The sequence below is a fragment of the Antrostomus carolinensis genome, unplaced genomic scaffold (assembly GCF_000700745.2).
Source record: "Antrostomus carolinensis isolate BGI_N321 unplaced genomic scaffold, ASM70074v2 scaffold49237, whole genome shotgun sequence".
Lineage (NCBI taxonomy): Eukaryota > Metazoa > Chordata > Aves > Caprimulgiformes > Caprimulgidae > Antrostomus > Antrostomus carolinensis.
In genome coordinates this window covers 1,188-26,399 of record NW_010327601.1, presented here as the reverse complement: position 1 = coordinate 26,399, position 25,212 = coordinate 1,188, and the positions used below count along the sequence as shown (strand labels likewise).

General features: G+C 40.3%; 1 protein-coding gene across 1 annotated transcript in view; it reads right to left on the bottom strand.

Annotated features, from left to right (window-relative positions):
* Nucleotides 1-21,985, bottom strand: part of LOC104528042 (probable JmjC domain-containing histone demethylation protein 2C) — a gene marked incomplete at its 3' end in the record, with an annotated part of 55,839 nt that extends 33,854 nt beyond the window's left edge. Inside the window, 2 exon segments of the mRNA XM_010171932.2 lie at nucleotides 3,880-3,985; nucleotides 21,881-21,985. Of these exon segments, the coding sequence (XP_010170234.2) occupies nucleotides 3,880-3,886 (7 nt within the window).
* Nucleotides 21,986-25,212: the final 3,227 nt, after the last annotated feature.

The window sequence follows — 25,212 nt, the reverse complement described above, 5'->3', positions numbered from 1 at the left end:
CTCAACCACACAGGCAAGGCTAGAATTCCCCTGTCTTTCCTAAAGATTATTTTTTCTAACCCCTGCCCAGTACATTAAGCAAACTCAAACATCTGTAGCGAACCAGCAACTGGGCAGGTGACAGCTTTCTCTAGTAAAAATCCATATTCACACAACTGGTTCCATTATATTCTCTGCATGAGAAAGTGTGTCATCGTAAGGACTGGTTTTAATATCATCATTTGAGATCAAGAGAAATGCAAAAGCAAGAGTAATTCAGACATTTCTAAGTGGTCTTAGGGTTTAATTTTGGAACCTCAGCGAGGTCTTTTGGAATACCTTTTGCATGTCATTATCTAGGTTTTAAAAACAGCTGTGAAACAGAAACACTGTGCAATGGCACCCTTCTTTCACCCACATCCACATCATTCACTGCACAACTGAAACCTCGAGACTCGGTGAACCCTCTGAGCTACCGGCATTAACTTGTCACCGGAGCACATTTCCAGCTGCGAAGACAAGGGTCAGAACTGTGCCAATCATGGATACATATGGGCAGATAAAGAAGAACAATCTACAAGCTTATGTCTCACATTCCTTGCCTTGGACCAGACGGGGTTCCCAAAGGGACATGTTTCCTGATGGCTTCTCTCCAATTCTTAGTCCATATGACCCTGCAAAATGCCTCCAGCTCAGCTCCCACACTTCTGGCTGTCTGACCCAACCTAACACATCTCAAACTTTTCATGGCTGTCTCAAAGCTCTGCCTTGTTCAGACAGTCTCAGTAAAATTTTGCCTGTCTCTCTTCATGCCAATTTCCCATTCCTACTTTCCTATCCCAGCTCCTCCTCTCTTGCAGCCTACTGTTAACTACACAATGATTTTCAGTCTCTTGCATAACCAGAACCAGCCTCTCCCCTCTCCCCAGTTTCTCGTCTCATTTTAGCATTTACAAATCCAGGCCACTGGCTTCCAAGTTCTTTCCCAGTCTTCTCAGTTTACAAGCTCCATCCTCCCTTCTCTATCAGCTTCCAGCTTTTCTCATACTCTTCTGCACTGACCCAGTGCCAATTTCTTTCCTCATACTCCTTGTTCTAATCTGTGTCTGCCCTTCATTTCAGCTGTTACCCTATCTATTTTTAAAAGAGACTTTATCTACCTTTAAAAACAGTGAGGTTTTCTTTCTTATGTGCTAATGGAGTGTCAGGAAGTAGAAAGATTAAACTGCAGTCATAGGACACAGGACAGCTCAGCTGCAGCCCAACCCAGCCCAGCCACAAGCAGCCATTACAGGAAAAGCCTGGCTTTGTCTCCAGCCCCTGGCTGAATCATGCTCAGCTACACATTGTTGAAACAGCCTGTGCAGTACTATCAGGAAGTATCTTCAGGGCTGAAGCACACTCAGTGTTTCAACAAGGATTATTATACACACAGCCTCAGAGATTGTAGTGATAATAAATCTAATAGGAAGAAAAAAATCAAAGATTTTAATTGTTAAAAATCAAAGGCACTTTACTATGTTCCTTGAACTGGTTTTATTTGTCACAAAAGCTTTCAACTTGGCCAAGTTTGGGTTTTTTTAAAAAACAAGGAATAAACTACTTTTCTGCCAAACCTACAGTCTCTACTACAAAGTATGCTGCTGTGACTGCCGCCCAAAGAAAAGGTCACAAAGGCCAATTTATTTCTGTAGTCTCATTCTTGTAAATAATTGGACCAGTTTTGATCTGGTCCAATTATCCCTCCACCTCAAATTAGCGTGTTTCTTTTCAAACATTTGGAACCTGATTTCAATGTTTTTCTCCAATCCTCCTCTTTCTTCAGATAAACTGCACTGTGACAGTCAAAGTACAACATACTAAGGTATAAGATGATGCCTTCAGCATCACAGACAATAAAGGAAAAGGCTGGATCCTAAAAATGCTGTGGAGGACAAAGTAAGAGAATATGGTAATAACCTTAATAGATGCGTCTAGACAAGGCAGAATTGAAAATGTTGCTTAAATTGCAGGGAACGGGAAAATGGTAATAACGGAGAAAGTGAAGAAAACCAGAGAAGGGAGGGGAGGAGAAAGGAAAGGTAACATGGCTAGATTACAGCAGCTAGCACTGCTCAAGGGCTGTCTGTAAGCCATTGAAAGGTCTGTGCCAAACACAAAGTCTCTGTGACCAGGAGTAGATTATGCCCCAGGAGAATGCAAGAGCAGTCTCTGCCAGTTGCCTGCTCACTGTCCTGTGGGGCTGAGGTGGTGGCACTGCAGAGGTGGTGACACTGACATGGCCCTTGTGCTGGATGGCACACCTCCGCCCGAGGCAGCGTGTCTGTCCTTGTGCCACCCTGCATCACATCAGGAGAGCAAGTGGATTTGAACTGCAGCTTCTCCTTAGATGAGGAGAGCTAGTCTGCAAGGACATTTGGAGTAGATTCATCTCATCATCTAAAATACTCCCGATTTGTGCACTTCTAAGCATCCAAACATCTGTTTCAGAAATTATGTAATATTATATATAAAAAGACAAAAATACTGTTCCTGGAATGATGGGACGTAAATGAGTTGTGTGGATGATGGGTTGGCAGTTTCCTTTAGATGACTATTTCAATATCACTGGGGCTTTGCTCCAGTATTGATTCTGTACTAGTGTACACAGAGGCTTTTACAGTTGTCTTATTATTTTTACTCTAATGAAATACAATAACCAAGCTCAATTTTAGTTTCCTTTTTGTATAGCCCTAATTTGATTTCACATCACATCTCAATCCAGTTTTGGCTGCAAATTTCAGCAACAGACTATTAATTCATGTTGTATCTGAGAACATTAAGATAAAATCTAAAATGACTAACACTGACATACCAACTATCTACACAATTCCATGCATTGCTTTTTCAGCATCCTTTCTCTGCAGCCCTTAAGAATAAATCACATCTAGTCAAATTAAAAATTTCACAGAAGGAAAGACACATTTTTTACTTTAACCTCAATATTATACTTACCATATTCCTTTGGTCTTCTAATCATACTTTTAACAAAGAAACCAGACAGCAAGCAAATCTCAGTGCCATCCTTAAATATCAGATTGTTTATTGCTCCTCTCCCAATCTCTTAATTTACAGCATGACTGCTTAAGCATTTTTGTCCTCAAACTGCTTTACTGGTTGCCTGGGGATTTTAACCCAAACCCCCAGAGGTTAGTTTCTGCCTCCCATTGCTAGGAATGCCTATCTAAAGCTGCCTGTTAGTTCTGCAGAAAGTTAATTAATATACTGCAAATACATATAATATTTTTATTATCAGCAAGATTGAGCCAAAATAATTTATTCTAATTCATACTGGTTTTCATGTAACTTGTAGCTACAGTGCAAAAATGATGCATGCATTTGCTGCAACCTTCCACCACTGGAGCTGAGTTACAAAATTGTAACTGATTTGACAGGCACTTTTCAATCAGGGGGTGAGGTGCGTGTTTGAGATCTGAAAGTATTCATCTGTGACAGAACTGTGAAGAACTACAAGCACAGACAGATAGTGGAGAAGTTACCACACGTAATAGCAACACTAACAGAGCACAGAACAGTTTCAAACATGTTAAAAGGTGTGTGCCATTCACACACACTTATTTCACAACATATTTTATAAAAGACATACGTTCAGACTAATGATATTCACCTTTTGCTGTAATCACTAAGACATCAAGTAATTTAAGAACAGTCTGAAGAAGTCATGCACAGCTTCTCACATAGTCTTGTTTCCTTGTATTAACAAGTACTTCCAAAAAATAACTTCCAAGTTAGAAATATATTCTCCATTATATCACAATGCTATGGGATGAGCCCCACACAACTAATGGCCTTAAACTAGCTAACATAAAATAAAAATAACACAATTTGCCATGTAATTACCTTGCATAAAAATCTCATGAACCTTTTGTTCCTTTACCCAGGCTTTTACCTCCTCATGTAACTGCGGGTTATCCCTGAGAACTGGGTTTAGACTGTCTACGTCGTCCTAAAGTAGAGATTAAAAAAAGAACCATATGTTATGTTTACTTGTAACATTTCTGTTTATTTTCCTAGATTTATTTTAGAGTACAATAAAGTAGTTTGATGCTAATTTTACTGAAAGCCTACAGATCTGTGTGTTATTTTTAGGAAAAACTTAAAAATGCAACACAGTGCTAGAAGTTATTTAATGGAAACATGGTACGTCAGATCCCACATGTGGCCAGACTTGTAAGCTATTAATAGGATCACACTTTTATAAATACTGTCTTACTACAAGCTAAAATTACCTTCTAAAGACTTCAGTGTTTACAGGTATGCAGAAAGATTTGTTTAAATAATGATTAAATTAATAATAATAATAAAAAAAGTTTTCCATATCTGTAAAATTTAATATCAACATATTGAGCACAAACATAGATATAGAACTCAAAGATAATGCGTAAGAGATGTATTTTCAGAGAAACAAATATTCGGCAAGAAACAGCATTACTGATTTTCAAATACGTAGGCTTCTGTTAATTAGGTAATTTCAAATAAGACACGCTTCAATTTCTATTTTATTCAGTTCTGCTGTAAAAAACTCTTTTTCACTATTTGAGTAGGACAACATCCTAGGAATTAAGACATTTTTGGTGGCACTGTCCTAACAAGGTAAAACTAAACACAAAAGCTGGTTCATATCCTTGAAAGTAGGGCTTAAATCATTACTCATCTCCACACTTTTATAATACCTATTTCTCTTTATTTCAGAGCAAGCTTGCTATTTCTGAGGCTGTGGCAGAGAAATAAAGCTGCACTGCAGCCAGGCAACTCCTTGTGCAGAAGACAGCCTTGGAAATCTGTGAGCTGTGGGAACATTCATTTGTGCTGAGAGAACTTCAGACAGCTAAAATAATCAGAGCAATTCTCCACATACAAAATGTAAAATGTTTTATCAGTACTGCAGCTGAGATCAAGTAATTTCTTTCCTTGATCTCCAACAAGTTCCTTGATGTTTCACGATTTATTATTAAGAGCTTCAGCCATAGAATATAAAGATACAAGCAACACTCAGGGAATTGTGCACTGCTGCCAGGCCCTCAAGTGACATGAGCAATTTCTCTCTATTCATCTGGATGAGATTATTCCCGCTAACCCACTGATCACAGGATGTCTATTTCAAATTCAAAATTCACTTCCTGACACTTGAAGATTTGCTGTGCTCCATTATGGAGAATGCATCAATGCTTCATTTATTAGAGAAAATTACTCTCTTCCCTTTCACTTTTGAAAAGGATATGGCCTCGGATCCAAAAGGAATGGTCAAGATGACCATTTTAATATGTGTAAAGTGGAACAAAGTAAAAGTGAAGGGGAAGATCAAGGCTTGATGGCGCTCTGAGCGACCTGCTCTAGTAAAGATGCCCCTGCTTACTGCAGAGGGGTTGGACTAGATGACCTTTGAGGGTCCCTTCCAACCCAATATATCCTGTAATTCTATGATCAACAAGACCTCTACCACCAGGTTAAGAACACCAACAAGGCAAGTATGCTGCTAGTATCATCAGAAGCACTAGAGGGTCAACACTAAAATTTATGCAAGGATGGCAGACTAGCAAAACACTTCCTTTCCCAAGGCAATTTAAAAAGAGCATTAGCTGTTTTACTTTCCCGTGCAAATCCATTTTTGCATTGATCCTACATACAGAAGCAACACAACCACTGGAAAGAGGGAATGATTTTGTCAGAAGAACCCAACAGACCCTAGAATTAGAGCTGTGTGATGATCATTCACCTGTCCTCCTCCATATGCACTCTCTTTCACAGCAGCTGCAAGAGACTCTTGTACTAAAAATCTCCCCTCAGATCCACGATCATTAGACCTAAGCAACAGACTGAGGAACTGCAATACTGGAAGTCTGGTTGACTTAAAAATGCAGTTAATATGCAGATCACGTATCTTTTGAATAATTCCTTCAGTCCCATCTAAAAAAACTTGTATCTTCAATTCAAGATTATTCATTATTTACCACGAAGTCAGGCCTTTTACTCTTAATGCTATTCTACTTCAATGAGTTTTTTATGCAAAGTTTTTGAATATCTACATCATCTTGAGCTACGTCTGATTTGTTTCTGAAGGCAACACACACTGCTGCTTTTCTTTTTTTTAGATTTTACACCCTTCCTAAGCAACTTTGCCTTCTTTGAACTTGACACTGAAGATACTGGTGATCCTACAGACAGTACACGTGAACCTTTTTTGTTCTATCTCCTATTCAGATGTATGACGTATCAGTATCTTTAATTGAGACTGCTTGGTGCAAACGCTTATGCAAAGTCCATTTTCCTCCTTTCTTGGAGAAAGATGAGTTCATCTCAAAGATGAGATACGAAAGGCACAAAGGAGGTCAAAGATCCGTTACACAAACTGTACACAAGTATGTCTGGGATTATGTAGAGAACATCAAAGAGAACCCAGGGTTTCTAAATACACACAAACCACATTTAACATATCAACCAGTGGGGAAAAAAAAAAGTTTTGCCTCTAGACATGAACATGCTATACATACATTGGTCAATGGAAAGTAGTACAGCAAAGCAAAATTGTAACTGACAATTGAAGCTCAGTGTCAAGACACTAAAAAAAAAAAGGGTTCCTGAATCTAAAAAATTATGTTCTTTTGTGTACATATTACATATGTCTGTGAAAAAATTAGTGTGCCCTGACTGACCTTTTTTTCCACCATCAATCCCAAATCTGAACATCTGAAGACCAGGAAATTAACTGCACAATGTGTTAAACTATAAGGTGATGGCCTTGAGCACACGGTTTTAGCACATACTATAAACTTACACAAAAACAGAGAGACAGCAACAAGGAAGGCTGATGACTTGCAGTCTCTTTCCTTTCTTAGCACTGAAGACGAGAAGATGACCCTGCAGTGCCCAGTTTTTTCCTTACCCTGTGTTTATATTGTTCAAGAAACAACAATCTCCATCTACAGATTTGAACGTTGGCAATTATGACCTTCAGTTTTCCCCTCCTTCTTGGTTGAAGTAGCAAGACTGACAGACTAACTAGCAGCAGAATTAAGTGCTCCGTCTTCTCCTCCAGCCTTTTCCTTGTTTGAAAGTAGTTTTAGTCACAAAATAAGTATGGTACCCTCTCCTAGACTAGTTTTTCCACAACTCCTAAAATATCTCCTCCAGGAGGATGTTAATGCTGGTTCAAAATCCTTATGAAATGCAAATCAGAATGCAAATAAAATAAATGGGACTGCAACTTTCTTTTTTAAATCTACTGTAGGAAGCTCTTTTGGGACTTCGTGTGGCAGTGCTCCTTGTTCCACAAATGACTATATGCAATACTGGGAAGAAGACAAAGGGCATATGGGCTAGAAAGATATGGTTGAGATAATCCTTCCTGCCCTTCTGGAAGACAGTCACGTGAAGCAATGTGACTATCAGAAGGCTTGCCTATCTATGTCAGGTTTTTTAGATCTTCGCTGCTGTTGTTCTTTCCAGACCAAAAGAGGAATTCACTTCTGGTGGAGTGGACTTTCTGCTTAATTATCCAAAGAATACTTGAGTCGGCTTCACATCTCTCTAGGTGAGACTTCTCACCCACTAGGGACATGCTCAACTCCTAGGAAGTCCTGAGAAGAATAAAGAGTGAAATTTTCCCAAATAACAAAGTGATCCAGTGTTTTTCCGAGCATATCTGTTCTTTCTTCTGGTGCAAAATAATAGAGCAGGTTCAAAACTACAGACCATACCATCAGGTTGAAATAACATACTGCTCTAACCAGAAAGTAGAAATCCTTGTTCAGAGAAGCATTTTCGGAGTGCTTGTTCAGACAAATGTAATTTATCATTCAAAGCCACAAGTGAACAAGTGCAGATCACTTATAATCCTTCTAAATTCCTTTAAGTCATGAATCAAACAGGAACTTCAAAGACAGTACCCACAGCAAAACAAGTCAAAATCCAAATACATACAGATGTCTCCTACTCAAGCCCCATGCACAAAAAAAAAAATACTGTCCAAGACACTGAGAGGCATCCCTGGATAAGCCAAACATGCTTGCTGCCCAAAGACCATACAAACTGTGTTCTGAAAGGCTCAAATGACCACAAGCTCCTTTTCCGTTTCGGGTTGCTGGGCATGTCTGTGGCGGGAATGCCTGCACATTTCTACCTTCCCAAGAAGACTTGCATTATGGAAGCAAGATGTTCTCTCAGCATTTTAAAATACTTCTCTGAGTCATTCTTTGCAAACTTGAGAGGCAGAAAAGAATTCATTAAATCAAGAGATGAAACCCTAGAGCACAAAACAACAAAGAAAAAGTGGATTCAAGTAGCTGCCCCTGCCCCCAGTCACACAGCCTGCATGCTGCTTACAGGAGGGTATAGAAAATCCAGTCAGCTGTCAACTCTCCGTTTTCAGTGAAGAACAGAACTGACAACATGCATTCCAGGAAAACCAGTCCTGAAAAAACAGTGGCTTTTGGCCCTAAAAAGGTTTAAATCAGAGCCCTGAAGACCAAGCCTCAACACACACTGCACATTACAACCTGTGAACGTTTATTTGGGAAAGCACTTTCCTTGGCCACGGTGTCTCTGCATTTGGCTTCAAGGAATCAAGGACATTTTTATAATATCAGTATGAACTCATTCCAGCTAGTATTTTACACAGAAAGACTAAGTAGATTTTGCAGTCCTCGCAAAGGTCAACACCACATTAGTCCTCACCATCTGTGGCTTAATTAACTATAGCTTCCTCTGGCTGCTTAGAGGTTTTCTGATAATTTAGGACATGAATTAAATGAAAACTAGTACATAACCAACTTGAGTCCTCTTTACAATGTTTATGAAGTATGTACTGCACATGGAAAAAAGTATTTTGTTAGTACTTTAATGGTAGAGGGACCACATTTAAATTTGAACCTTTAGTTTTCTTGTCTCATGAGCGAAATTCTTGAAATCAGTTTCTATAAAATGAGCCTCCCACATTTCTCCCCCCGGCTTTTTGCACCAAATCATTTTCACAACTGCATGAACTTCAGCTGCACAGAAATTCAATTTAGAAATCGTAGTCTGAGAAACAAGGAAAAGGTAAGTCAACACCTGCCTACCCATTGCCACAACAGTCTTCAAAGAACAGCAGCAGCAAAAAGTATTGTTTTTAAGATCTAGACTGATGAGAATTTCTGCTCTAATGCCACCTTGTAGAAGATTATTTTCTCCCATTTAAAAAAACCTGAATGCCCATGCATATTTTTACCCCTCGTTTGAAAGATGAGCCTTTTCTTTTTTCTTCCTCTTTTATCTTTCACCGTGTCACCTGACATATCTGATCATATCACTGATCTGTAATCTCTTTTCTTGATTATAACTTTTTAACAACCCTTCAATCTTAATATTGCCCAGCCTGACATTAGAGTGAGCAGGGAAAAAACCCACAGTGACATAAAATCTGGACAGGCAGCATACCAAAGATCTTAACAACAACATCAATTGGTAGTATCCATCTGCAGTGCTACAAGACTTTTTTCCAGTGGCAAAAGATAAGAATCTAAGTAAAACACAGAGAAACTGGCAGCAACTGACACCCCTGAGGGTACTACCAGGCAAGCACTGCAGAGGCCACGCAGACCACACCAAAACCCTACAGGGAAATAATCAAATTTAGCTGAGACTAAAATATACAGATCTTCTGTTGAGCCACCCATCTTTCTAAACACATATGCATGCATAATCACTGGTACACAGTATATGGCCTATTCCTTTCTGAGAAGCAGTGTCTCCCAGCTGCCACGCCACCGCAGCTGGTGGGCAGGAGGTCAGAGGGGCACTGAGGGCTCCGCACAAGCCAGCAGAGAAACGCCTTTCCAGGGGGAACGGCTCCTGGGGGAACACATCGACCCGACTCGCTGCAACTAGGGCAACCGCCCTCCCGCTTCCGGCTTCTGACCAAGGGCAGCGCCAGCCAGAAACACCAAGGCTACAGAAGGCTAGAAAGTTTTTTGGGGAGATCATAACTTCCCAGTTTACCTTAAACGGCTTTGTCTGAGCAGAGAGAAGAGGCTTAGGCTTACCAGGCGACGCTAGCGCTTTCTATGTAAACCCAACCCACACTTGACCTATTTTCTGCTGTTCTGAGCGCACGGTCACAATTTACCTCATTCAAACCCAGCAGCTGCTGCTGGGCTACATCTGAACCAGTTAAGTCAAGCTTGAAGGCACAACCCTGACCCCTAAATGAGAAACAAAGTCGAGCTGAGGTCAGCCTTGCTCGCACGTGCAGGGAGGCACGCCGCAAGGGAAAAGGCAGGGACGGGCAGTGACGCTCTCGCTACATGCAGCAGCCAGGCGAGAGAACAGGGATAACTAATCCCTTCCCAACAAGGGGCTCTGAATACATTGTTTAGAAAAGAACAAACCTTTATAGATATTTCGGACCACAAACATTTGAGATTAGGGGTTACTTTCAGGTCTAACAACAAGAATTATGTTTCTGTAGGTAGAAAGTTAAAACTACAGGGGGGAAAAAAAAAGAGGAAGAATAAAAGTTTAATGATTTTACAACTGTCAGTAAACTTAACAACTCTCAGGAAAAGCTATCAACAATTTATCTTTTGCTCCTCATTCTTCCCTATGCCTAATACTACTCCACACACACTCCACCTTCCTTCCTCATTTCACTCATTCAATAATTAAAGACTTGACACTGATTTTAAAATTTTAATTATCAGGTTTGAGAATTAGGGGAGCAGGGCTGCGTATGCTTCTCCAAGCCACTATTTCAAGCTTGAAGAAGCATCACTGTATCAATTATTTCAGTTCTGGAAGAAAAACTGACACCCTTAAGAATAACAGAAAATTTCTATTAATTTTAGTAAGATATGCTATGGAAAATATATTAAGGTTAGGAACATAAATACAAAGGAAAAAACCTGACTCATAGTCTAATATTTTCCCTGATTTTAACTCAGAAACACAAAAAGAAACAGAGGTATTTGCCTTCCTGTAAGGCTACCAATGTCTCAGGTAAAATGGGCATGCTGGAAATCTTGTTTTTTACAAATCAGCTCACTATTCCAATATCTGTAGATGGGAACCTAGTATGGGAAAGGCAGAAGGGGAACGAGAGTGGCATACAAAATAAGCATGCAGAAGGGAAGCAAGTAGCCATCAATGCATAAGCAAAACCAAACTTGGGCCAAGCAGATATTGTCATAGAACAACCTAAAAATTGCTCTAGTGACTTCTACAATAATTCTGAATTTGAAAACCAGAATTAAAAAAAAACCCCAAACAAACAGATGACCCTTATGCTCACAGGTTATGTCACCCTCTCTTTGAGCAGCTGTGACAAAGTGCTGTCACTGTAATTCCAATCTGGGTCCTGATCTGATTTACAGATTAGAAAGAAAACAGGAAAACTACTTGGTGTGACCGAGTGGGACAGAAAGCAAAATCTCCCAGAGTAACAGACGTTGTCTTTTAGCATCTGATCTAAAGACTTCCCCAAGCAAGCGGCTCCTATCCACAAAGGTGATGGGCTGTCAGCTTCCTTACAGTGCTGTGGTGACCGTTTGTACAACTTACGTTCTTCTCCACATACAAATGAATTAAAGGTGAAGTGAATAGCATGTCCATCATCTCCCTCATTTTGATGACATAGCCATACATTTGCTCTTCTTTTGTCCTCCACTGAATCACATTACCTTGCCCTTCCTCACTGCAGGCTCTGTGTATTTGTCACTATCATCTCAGTAATATGCAACTTTGTCCTGATTTTGCATTTCGTTTTATCTACTCCTAAGAGAAACAGGGAGGGAGCCCTGGTCCTACCCCACTCAGCCAGGAACTCCCAAGTCATGCGGTGATACTAGAACAAGCCTTGGAGTCACTTACCAAGTAACTCAATGCCACTATGGGAAAAGAAACCTCAAAGTGCAGACGTTTCCCTGAAGGAAGCAATTAGCAGAGTGAAGCTGATACTAACAAGGAGAGCAGCTAAGTGAGCAGATTGGAGAAAAATCTTTTGTATGTTGGTATTAAAATTTAAACTTAAATCTAGACACTCTGAATTGTGAACAGCTTTCAGAAGGTATCTAACAACTCCCCAAATCATATTGGCTGAAGGACAAACTGTTTGGATTGAAGTGTCTTTAATAAAAAAAAAAGAAGAAATAAAGTATATTCTGTTGATCATCAGTTGTCTGGACTAGGGGGTTGCTAGAAAGGCAGTCTAACACCCCCAGAAATCAAGCCAAGAGATCAGTTCTTGCTCAGAGACTGATCATTTTACAGAAGACACATCTTCTTTGCATCAGGGACAACAGAAGTTACTTGTGGCAGCTTCAACTGGTGGAGTTGGAAAGCTGTATATCACCACCACAGATAATGACAGACCAGACAGTTCATCTCTTATCTCATGGTAGCTACCTCCATCAAATCTTTTATCAGTTGTATTACTCAGCAATTCTTTGACAAGACTACTGATAACTAAAAGCTTATTGTATTAAAGAGCAAAGGTCTCTCCATTCAAATCTGCAGAGGAAAACTGTAAAGCACTACCCAATACGTGACAGACTGACAACAGCTCCCAGGAACACCACCACCTCCTAGAAACATGCATCAGAGTATCTCACTCTCACGAATGACACTGCTCTGTTATTTGAACTATCACCAGCTTACTTAGATTACCAGCACAGAGCTACCTAGTGTCTTTTGCAAATCCCCAGGAACCCTTGGAACATACAACTTTCCAGCTCCTTTCTCCATAACTCATGAGGATCATGAGCAGAATACAAATCTTTCCCAACATTAAAAATACCTTAACACCCCCCCCACCAAGAGAAAAGAAATACATCAGATATCTTCAAAATGTTATTGAAAGCCAGTTTCAGTGGAGTTTGGTCCACTTAATTACTATCACATTCATGCTTTATTTTCAAGTGGTTTTCCAGGGTTGGTTTGAAAACATGTTTCTTAGAATACTGCTATATAACAGTGTTGGCCAACATGCTGATAATACGAAAGTAGTTTGGAATAAAACACATTCCTCTCACAGTTCAAATGAGAATCGCTGTATTTGCACAGAACTTTTCAGAGTTAATTCCTAATAGGATTTAAGGCAGCACTGCACAGAAGCAATGCATCTGGGTTGGGAAAGCAATTTGCACATTTTCTTGCAGGACTTCATTCAGAAGAACAAACTCCTATGGGCGCAGAGACTCTGCAACCGTCTGGTTGGGCACGCAACAGCGAGCCCACCACTGTGCAAACGTGGAAATGCTGCCTCTGCTCTGAGACATCATCATGTGCCTTTTTTCTGCTAAGAGCTCCGTTCGGACCTGCTGGATCCATTTTAGGAATTCTCCCTGTAAATAACAGAGGTCTGACCAGCTGGGATGTATATCATATTTGGATTAACACGACAGCTCTCTGCAACTCTGGAGGAAGCTGTGGCTGTGCCTTTTATAGAACAGATGAATAATGGTCTTGCAAAGAAGGAAAATTAAATTGCTAATCAGAAAACAGGGATATTTCAGTTGTTGCTGCAATAAACTCCTAGGGGTAAACTTAGGAAAGTCTTTCAGTGTTTAAAATTGATACAATGCTCATCCATTTCACAATATTTTTCCGCCAATAAATCTACTAGCACATGGAACCAAAAAACTATTAAAAACAAAACTCAGGAGTGAACTACACTACTGAGGGGGAAGGAGGAAAAAGGAAGAAAAAAAAAAAGCCTGTCAAGCATCCTACTTTAGCCACAAAGCCTTATGCATCCTGAAATCTGCTTTAACCTGATTTTATCTGTTGTATATCAAAGTGGCATGGAGTGGTGAAAATAAGATAGCAAAAGGAAGGGAATGTTCACACTGGGTAAAAACCCAGCCTCTATGGTTGAAATATAATTTCTCAACTGTATGCTTAAAATTCACTGAATTTTATATAAATACTGAAATCATAAAACACACAATAATTTCTGAGATGCACAGAAATTACTGTGCTTCAAACCTACTTGCTATTTCAGCAAAATCATGCTGAAATACTACTACCAGTAATTCTGGCAGACACATACAAGAAGAGGGGAATGCAGGGGAAGAACCAGGAATAGTTAATTTTAATTCCATTCAAAAGACAGGAAATGTTTGTTACATTGAAGGAAGGGGGATCAGTATTTACAAACAATGGTAGTAAAAAAAACTTTAGAACTATAGTTAGTTAAGTAGTACACTGTTAAAAAGAAATGAAGTATGATCAGGATACACACTGTACACCACGCCCTCTACATCAAAACAAATACTGAACTTTCTGTTTTATTAGTAAAGTTACTCCAATGTCTAAGAAAATGGTAAGATTCATACTTGGTTTTAATTTTTAAATTTGTATGAAAATAGTTGCATTTCTCCCCAGATGTCTGGCCTGGAAAAGGAATTCCATATACACACCTTGAACTGCTACAGCTCTCAACCTCTACTAACTGCAGCTTGCTGAATGCTTTGGGGCAGTTCTCATGAAGCACTAACCCTAGACTGCAAATCAGTACTTCTATTAGGTGTAAGTTCAAAAATATGTTTTGTAAGAAAAAGTTAGGGTAGCAGAGTAAAGTTGTATCAGGAAACAAAGGCAAACAAAACCACAAGCATTTCATCAAACTAGCTATTGTGTTCATCACACCAAGCTAAAGCTTTTAAAAACGTTTCAGTGAAAGTCAGCTTTCCCCCCTACCTGAAGTGCAGGAAGGCATACTCTTTTCCCTCCCTGGGTAAGAAATCCCATGCAATGACTGTGGGATTTTATCCTCATTCATGTTTCAGAGTTCCCCAAAATACTAAGGATTCCCAGTCCCAACATACAGCAACTATTTGGGCAAAGCACCATCTGGTTGTAAAGAAGTAACAGAGACTTCTCTAGGAACTGACTGTGTCTGGATGATGAAAATAGTGGTGACGAAGAACATCATGTAAGAAAAATACTTTAAACTTTCCTTTTTAATAAATAAAATGTGAAGACTGGAAATTTTAGGAGCACAGAACCAAGGGTGAAGTGCCCTTCTCTTACTACTGAGCAGTATTTTCCATAGGCTTTCACTGTTGAAAAAAAGTAATCAGTTGTGACCAAACATAGGAAGTTCCTTACTTAGAAACACTGAATGGATTTGTAATTTCAGCAATACCAAGACTGCTTTTAAGAAGTACCAAGATACCTCAGTGAAAGGATTTGATCTTCACCTTCAAAGAAGAAACACGTTTTGTTTTATCTGTTCTGTTTCGAATTCTTAAATTTTAAGTTATTTATTTCAATGCTATCTCCTGCAGTAGGATTAATGAAGTCAAACTGTTCAACTGACCATGACTTTTTAAAAACCGTGGGAAGAGTAAAACTACTTTATCTACAACAGTGGAAGGAAACCTATTTTCCTATGGATTTGAGACCTACTTCCGTTGTGGCAACCTCAACTTTCCCAGGGACCTCAAAACTCTTTTCCCTTCCTCCTCATGTACCTTCCCACGGCCTTCAGCAGCTCCACCTCCACTCCCTCCTACTACCTGGATCCGGGAGGAGCCACACTATTTGTGGCAGCTACACCATCCGCCTGCTGACTAATGCAATCCCTCCGTGGGGCTGATTCCCTAGGTCTGGAAGAACTCCACTCAAACCCCGCCGAGAGGCAAAAAGTGACTATGGTCCTTATTTCTTAAGAAATCCGGGTAAATCAGAAAGGTGCAATTTTATTCCACCTATTTTGAGAACAAAGACAGATGAAGTCCTCGGGCAAGCAGCTCTTTTTCAAAAGGAGGCACAAATACAGGCTTAGGAGATATGATGTGCACCTCCCTCTGACTCTACAAATGGAGGGTGCCAATCCCTCCTCCCTCATTCCCCCTCCTTGCAAGCACTCCAGTGAAACTCTTCTGTCCCACATGTGTAACAGGGAGCGAGGACTGGTATGAGTCATCTGACCCACTTCTAGCTGGATGCAGCCTTTTGCTTCCTCTCACGTTGGAACCATACACTTAAACATCGATGTGTCAGTAACAAACTGTTTAGACCATCGTTCTTTACGATGCTGCCAGAGAAGCCAGCTGGACTGCTTATGGGTGGTCCAGACACCAGAGACATGGGAAAGAACAGAGACGGCTCTTAAAGATGACGCTGAGAAGAGTTAAAGATGGAGAAAGTTGTGTGTGTGTGTCTATTGCCCGTGGAGGAAATGAAACCAGGAGGCAAGCACATGACAGCCATGGCCACCAGCTGGCTGGCACCAGGAGTTCCCAAGCTGCTTCTGTCAACCTCAAAGGGTGGGTCCAACCCAAAAGCTCCTGCTCGCCTGGTCAGCAGAGGTACAAGTTTACGGGAAAAGCCACTTTCAGCTGCCATAGCTATTTTTAAACCTGAAGTTTAAAGTAAGACAAGTCTGAAAGATGAGGAGACTGTATGATTATGGACTGCTTAAAATACAGGCAGAAAAATATTATTTATCCCTGTTTCAAGATGTCTGAAGTATTTTTTATGCATACATGTTATTACTATTCAAGCCTCACTAGGCGACTGGCTTGCTCTTACGAGCAAACAAGTCATGAAACCCAAAAGCATCCACACCTAAAATACACAGTGTCTCCCCGTAATAAACGGAAAAGGAGAGTATTGGAGTTGCACAACACCATTTTCTAAAGCCTTACTTCACGGCATATAGAACTTGAATCTGTAATAGATCAAGATTAGCACAGTATTAGATCCTGAATGCAAGGTACCTATTTCATGATTAGAGAGAAAGTTTATTATTATTACTTCAACAACCTTTAAGGTGTGTTAGACGTTTGACCTGTCAGCTCCCAGACATGCAATGCACATTTAGAAGAAGAGCAAAGTACAAACGCCTACCACTGTGCATGTAACACCTCCCACAGGGGATTTCTCAGTGCCCTATCTTTACATCTGCAACCTTCAGCACAAAGGTAGATAGGCAGACTTAACCATTTGGAAACACTAAGGCAACTAGGTTTGTGTTAAAAAGGGGGAAAAAAAAGTAAGAAAAAAGCAGTTGTTCTGAAGGAGAATATGAGTAAGTAGGGTGGATAAGAGCGATTCCACCAGAGAAGAACTGAAGTGTGTTCTTCATTCTTAGCCGGGTTTGTTTGTTTTGGGGTTTTTTTGTTTGTTAAAAAAAATATATATATATACACACAGAAGGACTTTTTGAAGACCGTCTGCATACCCTTCCACTTCCTTCCTTGAGTGGCGAGATACCCTCTTTGCAGGAAGTTTAAGTGATTGTGAAGGAACTTAATTTGAATTCTTTGCCCTGGCTCAGCTGTGCATGCTTGTTCCAGTGCTGTGTGCTCACAAATACTCTGGACATATATATGTGGACGAAATGTGTGTGTATATATTTGGAAATACATAAACTATCGTGCACCCTGCTCTGCCGGACCCAGACACACAGCTGAAATGCACTGACCGCTTGGGCAAAGTAGAGTCTTTCCAAGTCTTTCCATAAGTGTATTTTATTATGGAAAAACATGATATAAAACACTTTTTGTTATTCTTTATTTGCCTGTCCAAAATATAATGCAGTTGACTCCATCTGCTTCAGCCAGTAACAGCAGAATCACACACTCCAGCCCAATAGTGCTGGTGACAGGTACTGCCAAACACCACCCAGACAAAAACACCACACTGATGAGGTCACACATACCATATGTGGAGCTTTAATGCTTCACATCCCCATCTATAGTCCTTCAAGTAAACTACAATGCTTAAACAAATTAAGGCATGATCAGCTTTGCTGCTGCTTAACTTACATGTTAATAGAATGAATAGACACATAGCTGTCACAGAGTAGTACAAGTAACATTACTACAAAAAAACATTTCAGTTTGAATTACTTGATTTAGGTCACATTTGTATTTGTGTGGGCTTACTGTAGTTTTGCTTAAAATATTTTAGAAACAAACATACCTGAAAGTGTGCTAATCTTCAATCTAGAGCAAGAGCCATTATAAAAACCACCACGTTTGTCAGTTTTTACTTAAACACAAGAGATACATGATATATTTTGAAGCAAAGTAGGAAAAATATTAAGGACCTGATTTACACATCACATTTCACGACTACATTTCCTACAGACACCAGTGTGACATAGAAAACGCATGTTGTAAATTTTATGTCCATCACTTCCTGCAAAGGAAGATAATTTTCATTTCATTGCTAAGCACAGCACCATGGCAAACGTCCGTATCTGCTTTCTCAAGATCCCCTTGTCACCACCATAAAAAGAACTACATGATTAAATGGTCTGACCATCCCAGATTAATGAATGAGTCATTCTCAGCCACACACAAGTTTCACGAAGACAATAATGCCGTTTGTATCCTCTGTGAAGCAACAGAGAGAAAAGCCACCGGAAACAAGTTGCAGGTTGGTGTTTAAGGCACCACACATACAGAATCTAAGGAATTGTTACGGAGAAAGGCAGGATTCAAAGCAGTACACACATGAGGGAAAAGAAAAATCACATAATACATTTAGCTGTAAAGAATAAATTCACTGACTAGTGTATTACACTTGCTATATTGTATTACTTCTTGCTATAGAAACCTGGTAAAGATATGAAAAAATGGAAAATGCTAGTATAGTGCAGCTGCATACCCTACTTTTAATAATTATATTATTCTAGTTCTTACAAAGGTTGTTTAATCTCTTAACAACTGAAACATGTTTATTTATGCAAACAGTAGATATGGCATGGGAATCTGTAGCTTATGATTCCCCAGTGAGTCCTGCCAAAGTCTCTACTCTTGTTCTGGAAGAACCACTTCTGGTAATGACTGTAATTTAGTTCTTTGCCTACTCAAACTTCGGTTTTCCTGCCAAGACTAAAAGGATGCCAAGTGCGCTGTTTTCTTTGCCTTGAGCAGTTGTCACCTTTAAACTGGACAGCATTACCTTATTCATGAAGCCCTTTAACCCAACAGTTATGTTAACAGCACTGCACTTTTTGATCAGAACTGATCTGAGCAGAATTCATACTAAATATTCCACTGCTGCCTATTACAAGCATTCGCAACGATGGGAAAAATTACTCAGTAGTTAAGAATTGTATCTGAAGTGAAATGAAGTCTTCCCACACAGATTCAAACTTTGTTTGTTTTGGCAGAAAGGAACTGGAATTTTAGGCACTAACAGCAAAATGCAATTAAAGAAGTGTTTAGATCACCAAGGGTCTCTAAGGACTTCATACTGAAAATGTGCAGCCACAGGAGCTTAACACAAAAACTAAACACATTCAGAAAGACTTAAAAGTTAACTCATCTCCGCAAAGAGTGGTTCCTCAGCTCCGTCTCCTGCTCAAAAGCAGATTAACAGTATTCCAGATCAAATAAGGGAGCAAAAAGGCTATTTTTTCTTCTTTTTAGAAAAGCAGATTTTCACAGGAAGTTTACCAAAGATTTATTTAGGACCTGGTTTCATAACAAAGAAAAAGAAAATCTTGCAGAAAAAAGGTAAAAGTAAAAACCACCTTACATTATGTGACTGAAGGCTAGGAATGTGATTTCTAGCACTGACAAAAAATAGTAAGAAAAACAAATTAATAGAAACAATCCTCCCACTTCAGGTATCTTTCAGGAGAAAACAGTCCCATAATGATCAAGTTAGTATTTTGTCTAAGACACTGCTGGTACATTATTGAGTTGTGTGTCTTGAAGACGTTATCATTCAGTAAAGCTCTTATCTGTACAACTAACTCGTAAAACTTGGCAATGAGACACTGCTAGCCCTGCAAAGAGACACGCCTGCTTCTTTCCATTGTTCAAATAAAGACATTTTTGCACTATTCACTGATGAGCCTGATGTCATTTTATGTTTCTACATTCGATATCTGAGCAACATCCAGTTAAGATGTAAATTCTGGATGCCTTAGTACTTAAAAGGAATAGCCACCAGCAACCTGACTGTAACGCTAAAACAGACAGACGATTTAGGTATCTCCTGTCACCAAACTACTTATGACTGATAGAGATCAGTAGCCTCCGTCTCAGGCCTTAACAGGTAGCTGTTTGCTCCAGGAGAGGCGGAAACAACCTGACCTCTCACACAGAGTTGCCCTCTACAAGTCAAAAAACGAAGGTTAAGAGTTAGGGAGACCATGCCTATAGGTGGAACTATTTTTCACAAGATACTCCTTTCTACCACTTTTTGGTCAAGATCTCTATTAAAACTGAAGTTGCTAATGCTGTTAATTACAGTATTATCTACCCAGATATTATGAAGCCAGCTGTTCAGACCACACATTTTCAAAAACGACACCTTCAGCTTGTATGCACCTTTCCAAATTAAAGTGCTTCTGTGTCAAATACTGTATCAGTAAACACTGCTTGAAGTGAAGGACCTAAAATGCATACAGCATCACTATGTTACTGCCAGCCCGCCTTGGCAGTGAGACTGGTTTACAAAACAGTCCTTCTCATATTCTATTTGTTTTGCTCGGCTCATCTTATGAGAAATGATCCATTGCCAAAAGCAGATCGATTACTGTTACTGGAACGAACGTTATCAGAGACACGATCTTGACAGATTTCAGGCAAAGGACAGACGCTAGCGCAAGTATTTGCTGTGTAAAATGAATCTGGAAGATTGCAGCTGGACTCTTGAGGGTGAATTTACACTTCACGGCTCAGCTGATTTAAGAGGTCGCTGCTGCCAAAGGAGGATATCCCACTCCGTGTTGCGTCATCCTGACCCCCTCCCTAGAGGAAGCCACAGCACTCGCTGCACCCTGGGCTAATCCAGCTCAACTCACCAACATCACAGGCTTTCCCCGCCCCACCCCCCCGCCTCTCATCTTCGAAAACCAAGGTTGTGCTGTTGTAGAAGGCTGAAGGTGCTACCATGGGGTCTGAGAGTGGGAACTGTCCTTTGCAGCACAGCCAAACTGTTTGAGCAGCTCGAGTCATAATGTAACTTCACCCTGACGAGAAATGTTGAACTCATTTGGTTTCCCCACCACAGACACACAAAAGCACCAGCCCTTCTGCAAACTGAACCTCCCTCTCTTTTCCTCAGGATTCTCTCTCAGTCGCTTCTCTTTTTCCAGCTCTATATTTGGTATTGGGAAAAAAACATCTTGGTGAAGCAGGAGGGAAGAAAGGGTGTCAGGACAAAATTACATAGCATTTATTCAGGGCCATCTGTTATTCCAAGTCTCAAAGTACTATTTCTGTATCACTGCAGTGTACCACCCCAGCTGTAAGAAAGAATTTATGGCTATTCTCATTGCAATCAGTGCAGCACAAGTTGAAGTATCAAATGTTTTTCTATTTATCATAAAAGAAATTTTTAGCCCTTCTTCTGAGTGGGGTGGGGGATGACTGTTTCTCTTGTTCTTTAAATACATACACATTAATATATTAATGTGTTACTTAATTAATGAAGAGGCATTAAAATCAAGGACACTGGAAATTTTAGCAAGCTTTAAAACAACAGCAAAAGAAAGTGGTTTTTTATTTTTAAAAAAATTAACATTTTCTGCTATTCATTGTCAAAAAAACAGTAAGTCAGGTATCACCATTGCAGTACAAAGACCTAGGAACAAAAGCCCAGCTTCAGAAGGACAGATACTTTCTACCTGCTCTACAGTTAATGGTACTGATTAAGCCTTAAATGGGTCAGGTATTTTACTTAAAGGTGGTTCAATAATATGAATTACATAGTACTCCTTGACATGATCAGATTCACCAGAATCAGATACAGTATCAAATATAATCTTTCACAAAATGAGCAACAATCCCTGCCAATAACCAATAGGAAATTGTCCCTGTAACACAATTAAAAATAATAATGTATAGATTTAACAAAGCTAAATGGACAGTACTTACGCAGTAACCAAATTTCTTACCTGATAGGGCTGAAAGGCACTATCTTCAGTTATAAAATCCAGCTGTTTGTCCACAAGGAATTCTACTGCAGTAATTGAATTGTATACACTTTTTCCAACCAAGGGCTTGAACGCCTATTGGAAGAAAAAGAAAATTAACAAATTAAAAAAAGCTCAGCACATCAAACCCCCAGGACTGTATAAACACTGATGTAATTCTTCCATCAAAACAAGTTAAAACAGAGTAACAATTACTAATTATACAAGAAAGGAAGATTTTCTGTTTTGTTGTTTTTCCTTTGTGTCGTTGGTGGAAAACTAGCTAGAAAAGGGAACTACACCATACATTCTTCATTTCCCTCATTGTGCTTGAGCAAGAGTGTTTACCACAGAAGCTCAAAGTACAGGAGCACGATTGTATCTTGAACATACAGCTTAGCACGCAGATCCTCTCTTTCTGCCTGCAGGACTAGCTAGCGCAGTGTAATTACGCTAAGGACGCTGAAGTGGAAACTGACTGCAGACGCGAAAACGCTCCCCCCCTTCCTGTTCTGAAATCGTTCACCTTGCCTCGAGTCAACCATCTCATTTCCCTGCTCCTCTCTGCAGCTGTTCTGACTCTGCTGCCTGCCGCCCCCGCAGCCGCTCCTCCCTGCAGCAACCGGCTGCTCCGGCGCAACGGCTTTGGAGATGTCAGCACCCTGGTCCTGGGGCTTTTGCAGCAAGACTGGGAGGTTTCTTGCTTCTTCCCATGTGCGGGGAAATGGTGAGGGGCCAAAGGCCCCACATGGGAAGAAGCAGGAAACCTCCTGGCCCCACTGCAAAAGCTGGGCTTGAAAGGGGAGCAGGGAATAACGGGCTCCTCAATGCTCCCATACAGTCTTTGCCCAAAACACTCTGCCTTGTCCAAGTGCAGCGGGATGCAGTAAGCGAGCGAGGAGAGGAGGGAGCTGTGACTTCAGCGGGTCTCCTCCGAGAGGGGGCAAGCAAGCAGTCCCCTTCCCTGCTGGCTCGGTTTCCTGGAACACAAGCACAAGCAGAGTGTGACTGAGGAGGGATGGACTGAGAGGGGATGAGTCAGGTGAAAAGGAAATCCCAACGGATGGAGGGGAGAGAAAATGCTGCTCTGAAGACAGATGGGAACAGTAAGAGGAAGGCACGGGTGAACAAAAGAAAGAACATGCAGGATATAAGGGAAAAAAACATGGAGGGTCAGAAAATTTTTAAAAAAGCAGGAAAGTTATTCTACAGGAGAAAAAAAAAAGTAATGAGGGAAAACAGGAAGAGAACAGAGCCCTTTGAGACTGATGCTAAATTTAAAACACAGGAGGAAAAGACAAAGAGGAGAAACAAGGGCAGGTCAAACCACATGAAGCGTTGTGCAAATGCTACCCCAACATCTGTTAAGATGCTGCTATCGCAACAGGACATCACTAGCTCACATGCAACACCCTGCAGCAACAGACCCCAGGTACATACAAGGCGAGGGCAGGACACGGCTGCCTATTTACAGATGGGGACACCTAGGCACAAAGCAATCCCATAACTTGACAAAAGTCACCTAAGCAGGGCAGTGGCAGTCAGTGACCTGCCTTCAGCCAGTCTGCAGGCAGCTCCTAAGAGATACACTCAAGGTTTTATCAGACTCCATTACCTACTTTACAAAGGTGTTGCCTCGCGATTAGGCTAAATATAACCCAAGCTTCTCTGGAGCTTCAGCTTACTAAACAAATGAGAGAATATTTCACTGGAAATACATAATACTTTCTAATAAACATATCCAACTCTACAAACGCTTGGATTTACTGTACTGCATGCTTTTCCATTTTATTTAAAGTTTCACTTCAGCTATTACCCTTTCTCATACAGGCAAGGAAAAAAAAAACCCTGTCAGTGCCAGTGAGGTGCCAGTCAGCCACCTCAGTAACAGGGTAACTACATGAAAGGGATGGAGAATATGATAATATGCTAACTACAGAGCCTGAATAGTAAATAATTATTTAACCTCTAATAGTTAAGAAAGGGCCTTTGCTCTTGCATCACCTTTCTATAATAGATCTGGTATTGCTAATGGTTCAAGTTAAGAGAGGGTGGAGTTCACATAATGAAATTGCAAAGCGTTGAGTGTATAAACTCACAACCAGACAAACTTCTCTTTAAAAAAAGTCAATGTTGTAGTCTTCCAGTTCTTAATTCATCCCCGCATCTTTGCATACACTGTTCTACTTTTTCCACGCTGGCTCCTTTCTAACTTTCTGTGCTATTATTCAGGTCAAGAAACATGTTTCCAACTACAAACAACAGGACATACCACATCATTAGCTGAAATGAAACTGCGTGGAATGCGGCTTGCAGTTATCATTCAGGATTCAGACAACATTACAGATTAAGGTACGTGCGAGCCACTGGTTTATCTTACTGCTGGTATTAAAAGAACTTGTTCCAAATATAGATCTGTGAGCGTGATTACTCTCAGAAGAGAAACGTAATGCCTTCTCATTTGCTTTCACAGACCTAAGCCTCTAGACAGGTCAACGCCCCCAAAACATGCCTGTGGAGGATGCAGGCTATCCCACAAGCACAGAGGAAAAATATGTAAATACATAAAGCAAAACTATGACACACCTCCTCACACACGGATGGCTGCTCAGCCACACACAACTTGAGATTTTTCAGACGCTATTAGAAAACATTCCCACTATCAAAGAACAACAAAACCCCACCCTCTAAAAAAAGTAGGCCTTCTCAGGAAAGCAAAGTCCAGACTCCACCAGCCCCAGGAGACGTGTCAGGTCACCAAGGAAAGATATCCAAATGACTACTGGTGAGGGATTTGAAAAATCTTAAAACAAAAGATGCAACCAAACTTCACACCACGCATTGCATATGCACAAAGAAAAACAGACTAAGAGCACAGCAGGCAAGAGTCAGCTATTAGAGGCAAGGCATGTGAGACATGTAACAACATGAGAACAGATGTAAGAAGGTCCAACGAGCTCCTTGCAGACTTTCAGAGGAAGATACTCTCTCTTTCTGTTCCCAAAGTGAAGGACAAATCTAGGGAGAATCAGGGGTACTTGCTGAAACCAGGAAAAACTGAACCTCTTCAAACAAAAATCTTCCTTTCAAACATGCATAAAGCTTCCTTTTACCATCTATGTTAACTCCATGAAGACTGCAATTAAGCAAAGGATTCAAGCACTCAATTTTAAGTGACATCTGACTTCAGCACACTTCTAAGCAGCTGCTTAAAAAAAAAAAAAAAAAATCCTACTTTTTTTCCACCAAATTTCCTTGCTTGGCCAAAAGGAGCTTTATGAACACATACACACCCTTTGGTTGCTCTGCTGCCA